We start from the raw sequence: 14,048 nt of genomic DNA, 5'->3' as shown, positions 1-14,048 counted from the left end.
AAATGGTGGCGACCAGGTCCCTAAGCTGTTCAGGGTTTAAGAGCTGGCTCATTGCTAGCAAGGCAAGGGCAGTCCTGCTGCTTCTAGAACAGGGGCTTCCATATATCATCCTCTCCTGGCCCGGTGTTAGACATAAGCACATCAGACACAAACAGGTAGCATTCTCACATAGAGCAAGTAATATCTATCTATCACTCATTCAGTATACACTCAAAGGGGAATAAAGGAGAGAGAGAGAGAGAAAGAGAGAGAGAGAGAGAGAGAGAGAGAGAGAGAGAGAGAGAGAGAGAGAGTTAACTTAAGAATGAGCCTAATTGGCCAAACATTTTCCTAGGAGCCAGGTTTAGTTCTCAGTTCGGCCTTGATGAGTTATCCTAAAGAGGTAGTGTAAGGCCAGGTACAGTGGTGTTTCTGTAATCCAGGCACCGAGGCTGGAGATTTGGATCAAGTTGCAGGTCAGCCTACACTATGCAGTTGACATCCTCTCTCTAAAAGGGAGAGACGTATACATACTAACATGTACAGCACAGCCACCCTCTCCACCCTGTCACACACACCGGGAACACTTTGAGTCACATTTGCTAAAATAGTGTGTAGACATTCTCTACTGATGAAAAACCAGGGCTATGCTGTTTGGGATGGGTCTGTCGTTAGCTCTTTTGCTGCTTCTAAGTAAACTTTCAGCACAGCATGTCCCTTGAATCTCTTAGCAGGCTAAACATTTCTTAAGTAGAATGCTGGTCGCCATGAGCCTCCTTTAAAGGTGTGGCCACAGATGAGTAGCTTCCCTTCTGGTGGGTCCTGGGAACTCTTGACAAGAGCAATGTTCTGACTTTTCCCACCAGAGGGACTGGCACGTGTCCCTGTGCACGCACAGGGTCTAACACCATGCGGATCTTACCTGTGTCACAAGGAGAAAGGGTTATGGGAGTGGAGTGAAACAAAATGATTTTTCATAAATCCATCCAGTATAAATTCAACATAAACTTCAGTTGGTCTTACGTTGTCAATCGAGATTTTTTTCTGGATTAAATGATTTTTAATAGATAGCAATTCTTGTATAAGAGTGGGCATCAGAGAATCAGTTGATATGATGAAGAGAAACCTTCAGAAGTCATCCATAAAGACAGGGGAACATTAAGAGAAGGATTTGGTGTCATCATGATACGAGGATGAGATTGGTTAACCATTTTAACAGTTGTAATAAATAACTTAAAGCTTAGTTACACGTTCATTTGTTAATTTTGTGTACCATGTCTGGTGTAAGTGTGTATGTGTATGTGTGTGTGTGTGTGTGTCCATGTAAGTGTGTGTGTGTACATGTGTGTTTGTGTGCATGTAAGTGTGTGTGTGTGTGTGTTTGTGTGTGTGTGAGTGTATGTGTGTATGTCACATTATGTCACAGCAGAGATCAGACAACACCTAGTGGGAATTGGTTCTCTCTTCCCATCATGTGAGTCCCAAGGATTGGAGTCTGTCAGGTTTGACAGCAACAGCTAAGGCCTCTTGCCTGCCTGAGTAAACATCCTTTAAATCAAGACATTTGTGAGAATGAGTTGGTGCTTTCTGCTTCCATATTTGTCTAAGATGTGAGTATTCTCCTAAGATTATAACATACTCATTTATATTGTGAAATTTTCTCTAATTATGAGTAGGTGTCCATCCATCATGATGTCAATTTTAACAGGACAGTGCCAGCTATACAACTAGTTGAGTATCTTCACTTGTTCAAGTAATTAACAAAATAGTCTAGGTTTATTTAACATGCATTATGTGATAATCATAAAACAGCCACATTAACATTTAATACAAAATAACAAATGTTCTTAATTTAATATACTTAATCTCAAACATGGTATGAACTGCGTTAACATCACTGCTGAATCTACTCGAAGAGAAGATTTTGACTAAATATTTGGGATGTGTTTTTCCTTTTGGTTTGACATTCTAGAATTGTGGAACTTCTACGTTGTATTGTAGAATTCAAATAAAACAAAACAATTCGAGGCAAATTTGAAAGTACTCATTGTGAACTGTTGGTAGATCGTGCTTGAAATCTCAGCAAGCAGGATCTGAGGCGGAATTGTGAGTTCAAGAACGGCCTGGGCTCCACAGTAACACATGAGACTTAGAAGAAGGAGGAGGAGGAGGAGGAGGAGGAAGAGGAGGAGGAGGAGGAGGAGGAGGAAGAGGAGGAGGAGTGGGGGAGAGGAGGAGGAGGGAGAGGAGGAGGGAGAGGAGGAGGAGTGGGGGAGAGGAGGAGGGAGAGGAGGAGGAGGAGTGGGGGAGAGGAGGAGGAGGAGGGAGAGGAGGAAGGAGAGGAGGAGGAGGAGGGAGAGGAGGAGGAGGAGGGCGAGGAGGAGGAGTGGGGGAGAGGAGGAGGAGGAGGGAGAGGAGGAAGGAGAGGAGGAGGAGGGAGAGGAGGAGGAGGAGGGCGAGGAGGAGGAGTGGGGGAGAGGAGGAGGAAGAAGAGGAGGAGGAGGAGGAGTGGGGGAGAGGAGGAGGAGGAGGACGATCCAGACTGTTTATACTATTCAAATATTAAATACAGTTTTATTATGGAGACAAGAGTTTACAGATTAAATTTGAGTAGAAATTTCCTGAAAGCCTTTAGGGTCCTCTACAACAGTGCCACTATCAGTGGGCCTCTGTTGAGCTATACATTTTGGGGGGGTTGCTTCCTCTTTATGAGGACACAAATGACCTGAGTTACGGGCTCCCCAGAAGCTGTATCATTTCACCTTCCCTGTGCCCGCGTGTGAACACTGGTAGAGGTAGTGGTGTAGACAGAGGCTTGTGTCCATGCTGTGTAACAGATTTGTGCTAACCTACCCAGACAAAGCTCTTTGTGGTCTTAAAACTCTTACTTCTGTCATAATGGGGTGGCCATGTTTTTAAGGGGACACATTTTCTTCCCGCTTTTTAATCTGCCTCAACTCTTACCAAGACAACTCTGCATATATACATACATACATATATATGTATATGTAATTTAAAAGTGTGTGTGTGTGTGTGTGTGTGTATGAGAGAGAGAGAGAGAGAGAGAGAGAGAGAGAGAGAGAGAGAGAGAGAGAGAATGTGTGTGTGTGTGTTTGTCCCAAGCTCATGGCCACTCCTGGCTTTTACATGGGAATTTGAACTCAGCTCCTTCTGTTTTCACAGCAAGGTATTTGCTCACTGAGAGAGCTTCCCAAACCCAATAATTAGTTTCAGATCTGAAACTGACATTCAAACGGATTTGCGAGTTCTCCTATGTTATGTGTGTTTGTTTGACATCTACATGCTTCTAAAGTATGCATTTATTACACGGCTATGCCAACCGGACAGAAGGTAAGGAAGGTCTTTTCTTATGGGAGGGTTGGTTATCAAAACCCTTGCTTACCTGTGCTGTGACCGTCAGGATTAGAGCATCAAAGAACAGCCAGCGATAGATGCTGTAGCGAGACAGCAGCTGGGACCATGAGATCACAGCATCTCGTCTTATGTCCGTTATCTCCCATTCTAGCTTTATGCTGCCACCATGTCTCCTATCCGCATTCCCTCTTGATCTAAGACAAAATGGTTCTCACTGGTTAGGGAAAAAAAGATGAAATATTTTAAAATATATATATAACCCCAGAGTTACTTTGACCATCATTAATAGGAAAAGAAAATTTTATTTCACACACACACACACACACACACACACACACACACACATATATATATATATGTATATATATATATATATATATATATATAATCTGTCAGTGCATTAGAGGATGGGGCTCTTAAGGGATTAAAAATAGATATTTATGATAAATGCCAAGACTCTCATTTTTATATGTAGCAGTAGGTTGGTGTTGTAATAAAAAATAACTTGAGGCTAATGGCATAAAAAAATAATGAGTAATATCCTTCCCCTTCCCCAACTGCTGAAATGAGAACCAAGTAATTTTGACACATCCCTGTTAACAGCTTTCAGGGTGGGTCTTAGCTCCATGTTTTGTTAGTGCCTTAACTCCATAGTGACATGCTCAAATCCTCCTCTGCTTTGAGACAGAGAGGGAGTGTGTGTGTGTGTGTGTGTGTGTGTGTGTGTGTGTGTGTGTGTGTGCCTGAGCCCACGCGTGTATGCATGTTTCTAGATCTCTCCTGAATGCTGGATCTGATGATTAAGTTATTTTCAACTTTGTCCCCAAATTTCTTAGCTCTGAATTAAGAGTAAATACTCCAGCAGGAGTAAAGCAGTCGGAGATTTTCCCCCTCGGAATACGTGTATGGTGTGTCATTGTGTACGTCTGAAAAAGTAAACTTACTGTCTGCCTGTCGCCAGGATAAAAAAAAAGTGGGACCTAATCAAACTGCTGTGGGGTCAACCCTTGTGGTTTTAAAGGCCCTTAATGTTATCCAGCTGCGAAATAAAAGGGACCGGGAGGGGGAAGGTAGGAGGAGTGGAGGGGGTTGGTGGGGTAGGGGGGGAGCCTGTGGAAAAGCACAGAGAGTCTGGCTTTTATTTTTATTTTTTTTAAGTGAGTTCAGTGCCAGCCTGGACATTGGGTGTGCGGACTATTGAGCCATTGTCTCTCCCATTTCCAGAGTAGCCCCCAGTTAATCACTTCGGCTTTGAAGGGAATTTCCTCGTGGAATTCTCCACAGAAAATCTAATCAACTGACCTGCCCTCTCAACAATGGAAGGCTTTTTTTCCCTCTCTCTCCCTTATTGGGGCGGGCTCTGTAATGTAGCCTTCTGTGCACAATGAACCCTCCCAGTAGGAGTGGAGAGCATGTGTGTGAGTGACTGTGTGTAGAAAGCGCACTATCTCGTGTCGGTGAGCGTGTGCTTACTCCGTAGCCAGATGCTGCTGTGCACTGGGACAGCCACCATCCCCTTGTGCCCGAGTAGGTGCCTCTGTCATTCCATGTCAAAGGTACCTGATTACCTTCCTCGCCTGCCAGATTTTTATCTAGATAATTGGAACTGCTATAGAGGCTGTGCCTTGCCAGCCAGCTTAGGATTTGGAGAACCAGAGTTTGCCCAGCTTATCTGTCCTTGCCTGGACAGAGGAAATTAAAGAGCCCCAGGGCTGGGGGGGGGCACACCCGCTTTTTTCAGCCCTAGCTCCCAGGTCCTGGGGAGCAGGACAGTGGACTGGTCAGGCCATCTTCTGGTTTGGGGTTTGAGATTTCCCCGAGCGCCTGCATGCTGTGCCTGGCATGCAGATACCTGCTCTCCTCCACGCCTGGTTTCTGGAGTTTGAAGCTACAGAAACTTTGCCTGGGTTGCCAGGACATCCAGAGCACTTTGTGGAAAGCGGGAGCTAGCACTGAGCCCAGCAGAGTGAGTGACAGCCTGTTTACAGGTTTCCTTGAAGGGGCCTCTGCTATATTTCAATCTGTCAAAGTTGCTTTTCTTCCCTTAGAACAATGCCTGATTGTTGTATGTGAGTGAGTGAGTGAGTGTGTGTGTGTATGTGTGTGTGCGTGCGCGCGCACGAGCACCCCCATGCCTGTGTGTTTCCGTGTGCGTTTAGAGAGAGAGAGTGTGTGTGTGGGGGTTGGTGGTTGAGGAAAAACAATTCTTTGTGTAAAAATGCTGTGACTGAAGTGTAATCATTTTGCTTAATTAGTTAATACTCACAGTTTGATCGGGGCTCCGTTATTACAAAGTTATTTTTTAATCAGCCCCGAATGTGTTTTGCACAATGATACTGGTGGCAGTGGTGTGCGTGCATGTGTGTGTGTGTGTGTGTGTGTGTGTGTGTGTGTGTGTGTGTGTGTGTGTGACTTTTATTATTTAGAGGAGGGAGAGAGCATGGGAGACTAGTTGACTTCTACCATTCAGTGATGTCCAGGAGACAGAATTAGGAGGAAGGGACGGACGCCCGGAGGTTGTCTAGTGCCTAGTAGTCGGAGTGTGCCGCTGTGCAGAGGGGGAGTAGCCAGACCGCTGTTGGAAGTGTACTACCCCTTTAAGAGAATGGTCAAGGAGTCCTAGGAGAGAGAGAGAGAGAGAGAGAGAGAGAGAGAGAGAGAGAGAGAGAGAGAGAGAGAGAGAGGAGGGGAAGGGGGAGAGGGAGAAAGGGAGAGGGGGAGAGAGAGAGTGAGAAGAGACAGAAAGAGAATCCATTGGTTTAGAAGGTTTGGACTGACTTGACAGGTTCAGTTGGAGCCGATCATAGGTGGCCGCTGTGACAAAGGGAAATTGTGCTTTTCCAGCATGCTTACTGACCCTGATTTACCTCAGGAGTTTGAAAGGTGAGTACTGTTTGGTTTTTTTCCCCCCCTAATATACTGAAGTGCAAACTCTTCATTTCGCAGTAGTCCGTGAATCCCCTGGAAGATGCCTCCCCCAGACTGTGTGTTAAAGCAGCTCTGAGCTCCGGTCTCTGCAGCCTTGGGAGCTGATTTCTGTTGTGGTTGCCCGGACCAAATTGAACTGATTTGCAAAGTCTCCTCCGAGCTTACTGCTAATGTTTTTAGGTTGCGTCGGATCACAGGCAGGAAATTAAATGAACATTAAGCATCTCTCTCTCTCTCTCTCTCTCTCTCTCTCTCTCTCCTCCCCCCCACCCCCTTTGCTGCTGCTCCCTTCCTCGGTTAGGCTCCCAATTTCTGCTTTCATTGATCCCCCGCACACCTTTTGTAGACTGCTAGCATATTCAGGGATCTCTGTCTCCTGTAATTTCCGAAGTGACACAAGGCTTAGGCTGTGGTGGTTAAAGCAGAGGCTGTTAAATTCCTGTTTGATCCTTCTGTTAAACTTTGGAAACTGCTCCGAAAGGCAGGACCTTTTGTTGATATGGGAGAGAGCCCTGCTGTTGTGGTTTTTTTTCCCCAAAGAAAATTTAACATCACAGTTAAATATCAGCAGATGATTCTCGATGTGTCTGAAGAGGGGAAGAAGGGAGCAAACAAGGCACCCCCCTCCCTTTTTAAGTTTAGAGGCTACTTTTGTTTTTGCTGTCTTAACTGAATTTTGATAAACTACACTTTCCGCTGTGCTCTGATGGAGGGAGTTAAGTGTATCTTTAATTAGTTGTTCCTATTTAGAGGTCCGTGCAGTTCCCTTCCATTTGATGTTGCTGCAAGTAACGTGGGGAGGGGGGGCTTTTAAAGAATTTTAGCCCTCCCCGTGTCCCTGTAATTATACATTACAATTTTTAACTTTGAGTTCTTATCCTCGTGCAAGTTCATTTTTTGAACTATAAATAGATTTTTGTTTGCCATTAAAAAGAACTCAAACTTCGTATTCTGTATGGTGAATTTAAAAAAAAAAAAAAAGCTAAAAAAAGCCGGGATGCAAGATACCCAGGCGTTTTCCATTTTCATGCAAGCTATACCTTCTGTGTAAACATTTGTTGTATCTGACTATGCAAGGCAAGCTAGGTGCTAGACCAGCTGGTTAAAAATATGCTAAGTCAAGCTGTTCATCACTCAAATGCCTGAATTTGATATGAAAAGACGAAAAAAGAAAGGACAAAGATTAAAACATTTTAGAACTGAAGCCACGGAAGAGAGAAAGTGTGGAGAGGAAAAGAAGCCTAGGGATGTGGTCACATTTTAGAGAAGCCACTGTGTGACCAGGAAAGAAAGTAAAATGTGTAATGTGTGTGTGTTGTAACACTGCCTTTCTCCGTCTCCCTCGCCCCTTAACGAAGAAGGTGGCTCTATTGGGACAGTTTCGAATTGATTTTTCCGAAGCACTGCATAGTAACTCTTCTAACTAGTTAGTTTTCCTCTACAAACATAGTATCGTTCCTCTGTGGATATGGAAGTTGTTCACAGTGAAACATATTATTGTCTAATGTAGCGATCTGTTAATTGATCAGAACCAGTTTCCCAACATGTGCAGAGGAACGTATCAATGGTATTTTTTCTTAATTGCAATTATATTATTATTATTTTATTATTGTTATTATTATTTGCAAATAACACTCTGATTTGTAACCTGTTAGCTGAATGTTCTTATAAAGAGGCAGTTACATATTAACAGGCACAGCCTATTTCTCCATATAAGCAAGCTGCCTGCTGGGAACTTTATTTGTATTTTTTCAGTCATCTCTTTTTAAGCCAAACTTTTCCCTTTAATTCTCTAGTGCTCAGATCTCCTAACATTGTTTTGTTTCTCCTTCTGGTGAGCTTTTTATGCTCTTTCTGAGTTATCCAGGGGCATACATTTTCAGCTGGATAATTGAATAAGCCAGGGACAATCAACTAGTTTGTTCAGATGTGCATCCTCTGCGTAAAAGTAGTAGTTAAAATAATTTTGAAGAATGTCACACAGTATAACATTTTTAATAATTTACCGTGAGGTTGAAATTGACAGTACTTACCCAAATCCCAGCAAATCATGACAGTTTGTCACCACTGCCTCTCCCCACTTGTCTATTGTCACTTACACAGATAGATCATACAGAGAAATGCAGCATGGACTGCTGACACTCTGTAAAGGGAGACTAGATAACGGTGCTAACATATATAAATGACCGGGATGAGGCTTGCTTTTTTCCCCTTCTCAGTCATTTGCAACTTTTGTGGAATAACTAGGTCATTTCCATTGACTTTAATTATATTCTATTTGCTCACCTGATATCAAAGAGGTTTTCATTCAAACTCATTTAGACCTTGAAAAGAATTCCTAATGTCTTTATGAATGGGAAATTAGGTGTAGTGGGCAGAAGTTGCTCAGAGCTCAGACACCATTAAAGTCTTAAGTGATTCATACGGCTAATGTCACTGATAGAGTGTTATACGTCTTCTCTTATATATTTATCATTATTTTTACAATGTGACGACTATTTGAAACTTCAAGAAATATTCAAAACTTCCTGTATAGCCTGAGGCTTTAGATTCAGGCAGATGAGGGTCAGTGTTCCCTGATATAGAAAGGGTTAGACACAACAGTCCAGGCTGACAGTAAACAGTTGTTAAATAGCTAAGAAGTAGGTAACAGTTTCATTGTCTGTGGGGATGGTCAGGAGGTAAATGGGAGTGGATTTCAGAACTAGGAAGCTTGAACTTCCCATGTCTACTGCCCTGTGGTTCCTAGAGGCCTGAATGGCCGCTGAAGGATGCTTCTCAGGTGAGGGATGAACAGGCAGTGCCTGTCCCAGAGGATGATTAGTAAAACAAACCCCCATGTCTCAAAATTCACAGGGACCTCAAGTGGCAGCATGGTCTAAGTATTGGGAATTGACTGAGAGTTAAAGAAGGAAATATTGTGACTTCAGGGTGTTTTCCCCCCCCAACTGGAAAATGTCATCTCTGTCCTAATATTTAAATATGTAAAATATTTGCTTTATATTGTGGTGTAACCCTCCTGCTACTGGAGGAGAAATAACCACATCTGACGCCCTATCACTGACACAGCTGTCAGCCTCTTTACTTTGTGTTCCTCTTATTTCTAATGCGATTATTTTCATGACTAAGCTACTTGTAACAGTCTCCAGTTACTGAATTGTAGAATTTCATTTAAGGAAAGTGAAAGATTTTATAATATATATATATATATTTATATGTTTATATTTTAGAAAGTCTGGTCACATCCAGGAAGGAAAAGGAAAGTTAGGGCTGAGGAAGGAAGCCTGTTAAGCTCAGAGCCTCATGCAGTTGCTTTCCAGACAGCAGCCTCTTCCGAAATGTTGAAGGGAACGCTGGAGGATCTAGAATGATGCAAAATTAAAAAAAAAAAAGTCACCTCAGCTGGCCACCTTCCATTCCTGTCAGATGTCTTTATGGTCAGCCCTCTGAGGGAAATCACCTTTATCTCGTTAGAAAAACTGTCAACTGTTATTTGGAAGCAGGGAACACCCTTTTGGGTTTGTGGAAACCACTTTGCAGAACTGCCAGGAGGGTCCACCAGCAAGCACATCCCTTGCAACATTGATATTTTATAGCGAGCTGATCCTCCCAATAACATTTCCTTTTTACACCTTGGCATTTATTCAGTGTAGTTGGAGACTTAAAAAAAAAAAAGAATCCATTATGCTCCTAAGTAAGAAGTGCATTCTCAGTACCAGGTAACGTCTAGATGAGAATTTTAAAAAAAAGTTCCCTCTCTCTCTTCCGTCACTTCATGGCAACCGTGAGCCCTTAAGTCTAGTTATCTGTTTTCAGTGTATTCCAATTCCTACTTCAGTCATTTTACTTAGCTCTTACTCACTACTGCTTCCTGGAGGAAACAGCGCCCATCAGTCATTACCCACTGCAGTCGTCATCTCCATAGTCTTCCACTGAGCCGGCACCTTGCTCTGGAATGCAGCTCTCATGAAGTAGTGCTTAAGACACACTTCTGTCCCACGCCCCACTCTGTCTGAAGACTTGGCAGGAGTCTGCCTGATTATCAGGAACAATGCAGGGTTAAATGCCAGGTGGCACGGCGGCCAGGGCAGGGTACAGCAGGTGGGAAAGATGGGAAAGTGTGTAGCTGTTGATTACGGGTTGACCCGTGTTTTTCTGTGCCTCAAATGCCAGAAGCCATGGGAAAGTGCGCCGTGTGTTCTTGGAAAGCTTGTCACCGAGATTTGCATGAGCGCCGTAGGTTAGAGAGGCAGATGCAAAGACCCGTCTGGTTTTGAGCATCTCACCCTTCTTAGAGTTTGGGGGGCTGTGTCACATGCATTTTGTTCAGGACACGCTCACAGAGCAACATCCCCCAAGTGATGCCACGTTTTCATTGTCTTCCCTTCCCACTTCCCCCCTTCAGCCACCTCAGGTGTCTGTCGTATCACACAGGTGCGTGCTGGGTTCTGGACACCACCCCATGAGAGATCTCTTTAAAAGGTGTAACGGGTAGGTGCTGCTGAGTTCGTGAGTCTGTTTATGCCTGTATCTTGGCGAGGTTACCAAGACCATGGGCCATAAAGGGACCTAGGCCAAGCTCTCAGTTTTCCTGTGCTAACTCAGTGTGTCCTGGGGTGGGGGTGGGGGTGGGGGTGGGGGGGATGGCAGTGATCTTAAGAGATGCTCGGTGAAGTACCAACGTGTAAGTTGTGCGCCTCTTTGTTGAAACGTGTTGGTGGTTAGGAAATTTATGGAGACCTTTCAAAGCCTCCCTTAATTCTGTTCTCGATGGCTTAACCCCTCGTGGTGGCATCCTCAGCCAACGTAGCATATAAGATTCAAAGGCCATGTAGATGCAATAGACCAAGAGGTATTGCTGGAGCAAGAAGGGAGAAAAGAGAGAAAACTACTAAGGACCAGTGCTCAGTGCCTGTTTAGGTTTGCTTCTGGAGAACGCCTTCTGTTCCTTCGTGTGAATCGAGGGTCCTTTCCCCCTTGTCTGACTCCGAGTTCGGCCCTGCAGTCTGGAAGCTGCCTTGCCTTTTCTCTAATGCCATCTCCCCCTTCTCTTGACTTACTAGCTGAGAGTTCCCCATCTCCTCTGGAGATCCTGTGGCTGGCGTATGGTGCTGCTTGTCCAATAGGGGGGTGTGCGTTTCTCCACATCAGTGTCCTTTTCTCTTGGAGGCTGACAGTGAAACCCCAGCAGCACTGCCAGCCTTTGCCTGCCTGAGGACTCGCAGCCTCCAACTTGCTCCCAGCTCTTGCGCCTGCCTTGTGGCATTGTATTCTGCACATTGGGCTGCCGGGAAGACCAGACCGAGGCAAGATTTAGAAGGATTCTGGTGAGAACTCTTTCAGAGGGCTATGGCATTTTAAGAGAATTGTGGTAAACAAACAGAATTGCAGCGTCAACAAAGATAATTAGCATAAACAATGTCGTTTTAGGACAGGTGGTTTTAAAAAAACAAACAAAACAAACAAACAAACAAACAAAAAAACCCAAATATGAACCCAATTTGAATTCTGCCAATTTGGAACCATTGGACCTTAATCTGCAGCTCAGGAGCGCTACCCAGGTTTGTTGATGAACTTGTTAAAATTCATCTTTTCTGTTTTCTTTTGTATCATTTTTCCGGTCATTGTGGCCTTTTGTCAACCGGCTTGAAAGTAATTAATCTATTACAAGGTGGTTTAAGGACCTGTATATTCAGAAAACATGACAGAAGCAAAAGGAAAAACAAAAGCCTCTGGGTGTTTATAGACAGATCAGGTCAGTCGTGGAGTCTGCAATGAGTTCCGGCTGGGGCTCGACTCCTTGTGTCCTGAGTCTCCAAACCTTGCTTGCTCTTTCTTTGATCTAAGTATCATTTGGATAATTCAGCTCGGCTGTATTATTGATACATTTGTCATTGCCTCGTTATTCTGAGTCGCTGTTACTTTTTTTCTCTGGCTCTGGCTCCGCAGTGGGTGCATGCATGTGTTCTCCAGGCTGCCTCTCCTCGCTGCTTTGCTCTGTAACTTGGGGAAGGGGGCATGGCAGGGACTCCAGGGATCGAGTACTATGGGGCTGCTAGTCACTGCGAGCGGCATTGTCTAACCCTACTATGCTGTCACTATGAATTTAAATCTGCAGTCGTTCAGGCTTATTACTAAATGACGTTTTTCGTAATGCCTTGCATGGAAATGTTTTGACTTAAATGAAATGTGGAGTGTGGGTGAACGAAAAGCTGTTTATTTTTCCTGCGTTAAGGATGAAAAGTTCTTTATCAGAGTTGAGAGATTTTTTTTCCTCCTCCTCTCGAGTTCTCTTGGAGAAGGAAGACCTGGGGTTCCAAATGTGATTCTCTGGTAGTCTGGTGGCCCTTCTCCTTGGGGAAACAGAACTAGGAGCATTTGTGAATGAGTTTTAGTTTCTTGGAGTTATAAAAATGTGTGTAAACTAGTAAAGTGTGCCTCATTCATGTGCTGTGGAGATTTCTCGTACTTTACGGACAAAAATAATTTGGCTACTAACGAACTGGGGCTACCTGCCAGTCTCACTGCGTACGGTAGGTAAGGGGAGCGCTAGTGAGAAAAGCTGCTGGCAGCCACGCGGGGAAAGTTTCACGTGTGGTCGTGTTTCTATTTCTGCCCCTCACATCTCTGAAAGAATGTGTGTTTTAGGAAAGGAAATGTTCAAACACGGCAGACACGCTGTCTTACGCAGTCATGTGTAGAGCCACCCGGCTCTCTCACTGCAGAGGTACCTGGATGCCACCTGCCTCACCGTGCCTGCTCACCTCGGTCTCCCTCCATGGAGACCTCCGAGTCAGAGACACTCACTCGGAATAGAAACACAGGAAGACGTGAACTTGAGGACAGAGAGTATTCTCTAAAAGCCTCTTGCACCGGAAGGTGTGACGTCGTCAGGGTGGGAGAGACAGGTCAGCTAGAGCTGTGAGCATTTGGGAGAGTCTGAGGTCACAAGGCTGAGTTTGAGTTTGGGGCTGTGCCTTCTCATCCTGGATTTCAGGAACACAGTTAAGAAAAGACATGAAAGGGTTAACTTGCTTTGTCTATCTTTAAAAAATTTTTTTTTTACTTTTAATGTTTTTTTTTTTTACTTTTAATTTTTTTTTAATTCTTATTTCTGAAACCAGAGGGAAAGGAGACAAACGAGCAAATTGTGTTTTATTGGTACATATGTTTGGTGGAAATTTATTTCAAAATTGGTAGCCAGTGGGGACTAAGGAAGGAGTGACCAAAGGGATAGTAGGCTCTCTGAGAGCTCCTCTGTGACTTTTGCATAGAGTCTGTTGAAATCTCATTCTAATAATAATAATTATTATCATCATCATTATCTATATATGTGATGAAAGGGCTCCCAGTGGGTACAAAGCACAGACACAGGAAATGGCGTGCTTTATATGAAAGCAGAGAGTGAGAAGGTGCTACCCTGTGGCACTGAGTTTTCACCTCCCAGTAATATGGATCTCTTCACAAAGTTCCAGATCGAGCTGGCTCTAATTGTGGAGCTGAAACAATTCTTGGTTGGCTACAATTCTTCCTTTTGTGTATTTACTCTGTGCCAGAGTCTCTTGGGCAAGAGTCTACAAAGTCCATGACTGTCTCTTATTTTTGTTTCCTCACTGCTTCCCCTGTACCCATGTCTTGTTTTATTTTCCCTTTTAGAATATTTGCTACAGTGTTTCATAACATGTTTGAAATGGGATTGCAAGAAGATGTCACCTAAAGTTGAGGTTAGCAACTCAGCCTGCCTTTCAGTCTCCTTCAACTGCTCT

At 44.0% G+C, this 14,048-nt stretch overlaps 1 protein-coding gene across 47 annotated transcripts in view; it reads left to right on the top strand.

Annotated features, from left to right (window-relative positions):
• Nucleotides 1-14,048, top strand: part of Sox5 (SRY-box transcription factor 5) — a 955,418-nt gene that overhangs the window by 571,292 nt on the left and 370,078 nt on the right. For 10 of the 47 annotated variants that reach the window (XR_015685245.1, XR_015685238.1, XR_015685244.1 and 7 more), the window contains exon 1: nucleotides 6,095-6,237. The exons of 33 other annotated variants lie outside the window; for them this stretch is intronic. Coding sequence is in view for 8 of the 14 variants with exons in the window: in XM_087655724.1 (XP_087511850.1) it covers nucleotides 6,200-6,237 (38 nt within the window). In the remaining 6 variants the exon portion in view is untranslated. 47 annotated transcript variants of the gene reach the window in all.

Source organism: Rattus norvegicus, chromosome 4, assembly GCF_021556685.1.
Source record: "Rattus norvegicus strain SHRSP/BbbUtx chromosome 4, alternate assembly SHRSP_T2T, whole genome shotgun sequence".
NCBI lineage: Eukaryota > Metazoa > Chordata > Mammalia > Rodentia > Muridae > Rattus > Rattus norvegicus.
Note: the sequence above shows the minus strand (reverse complement) of the source record. Positions and strands in the feature narration are given on the sequence as shown.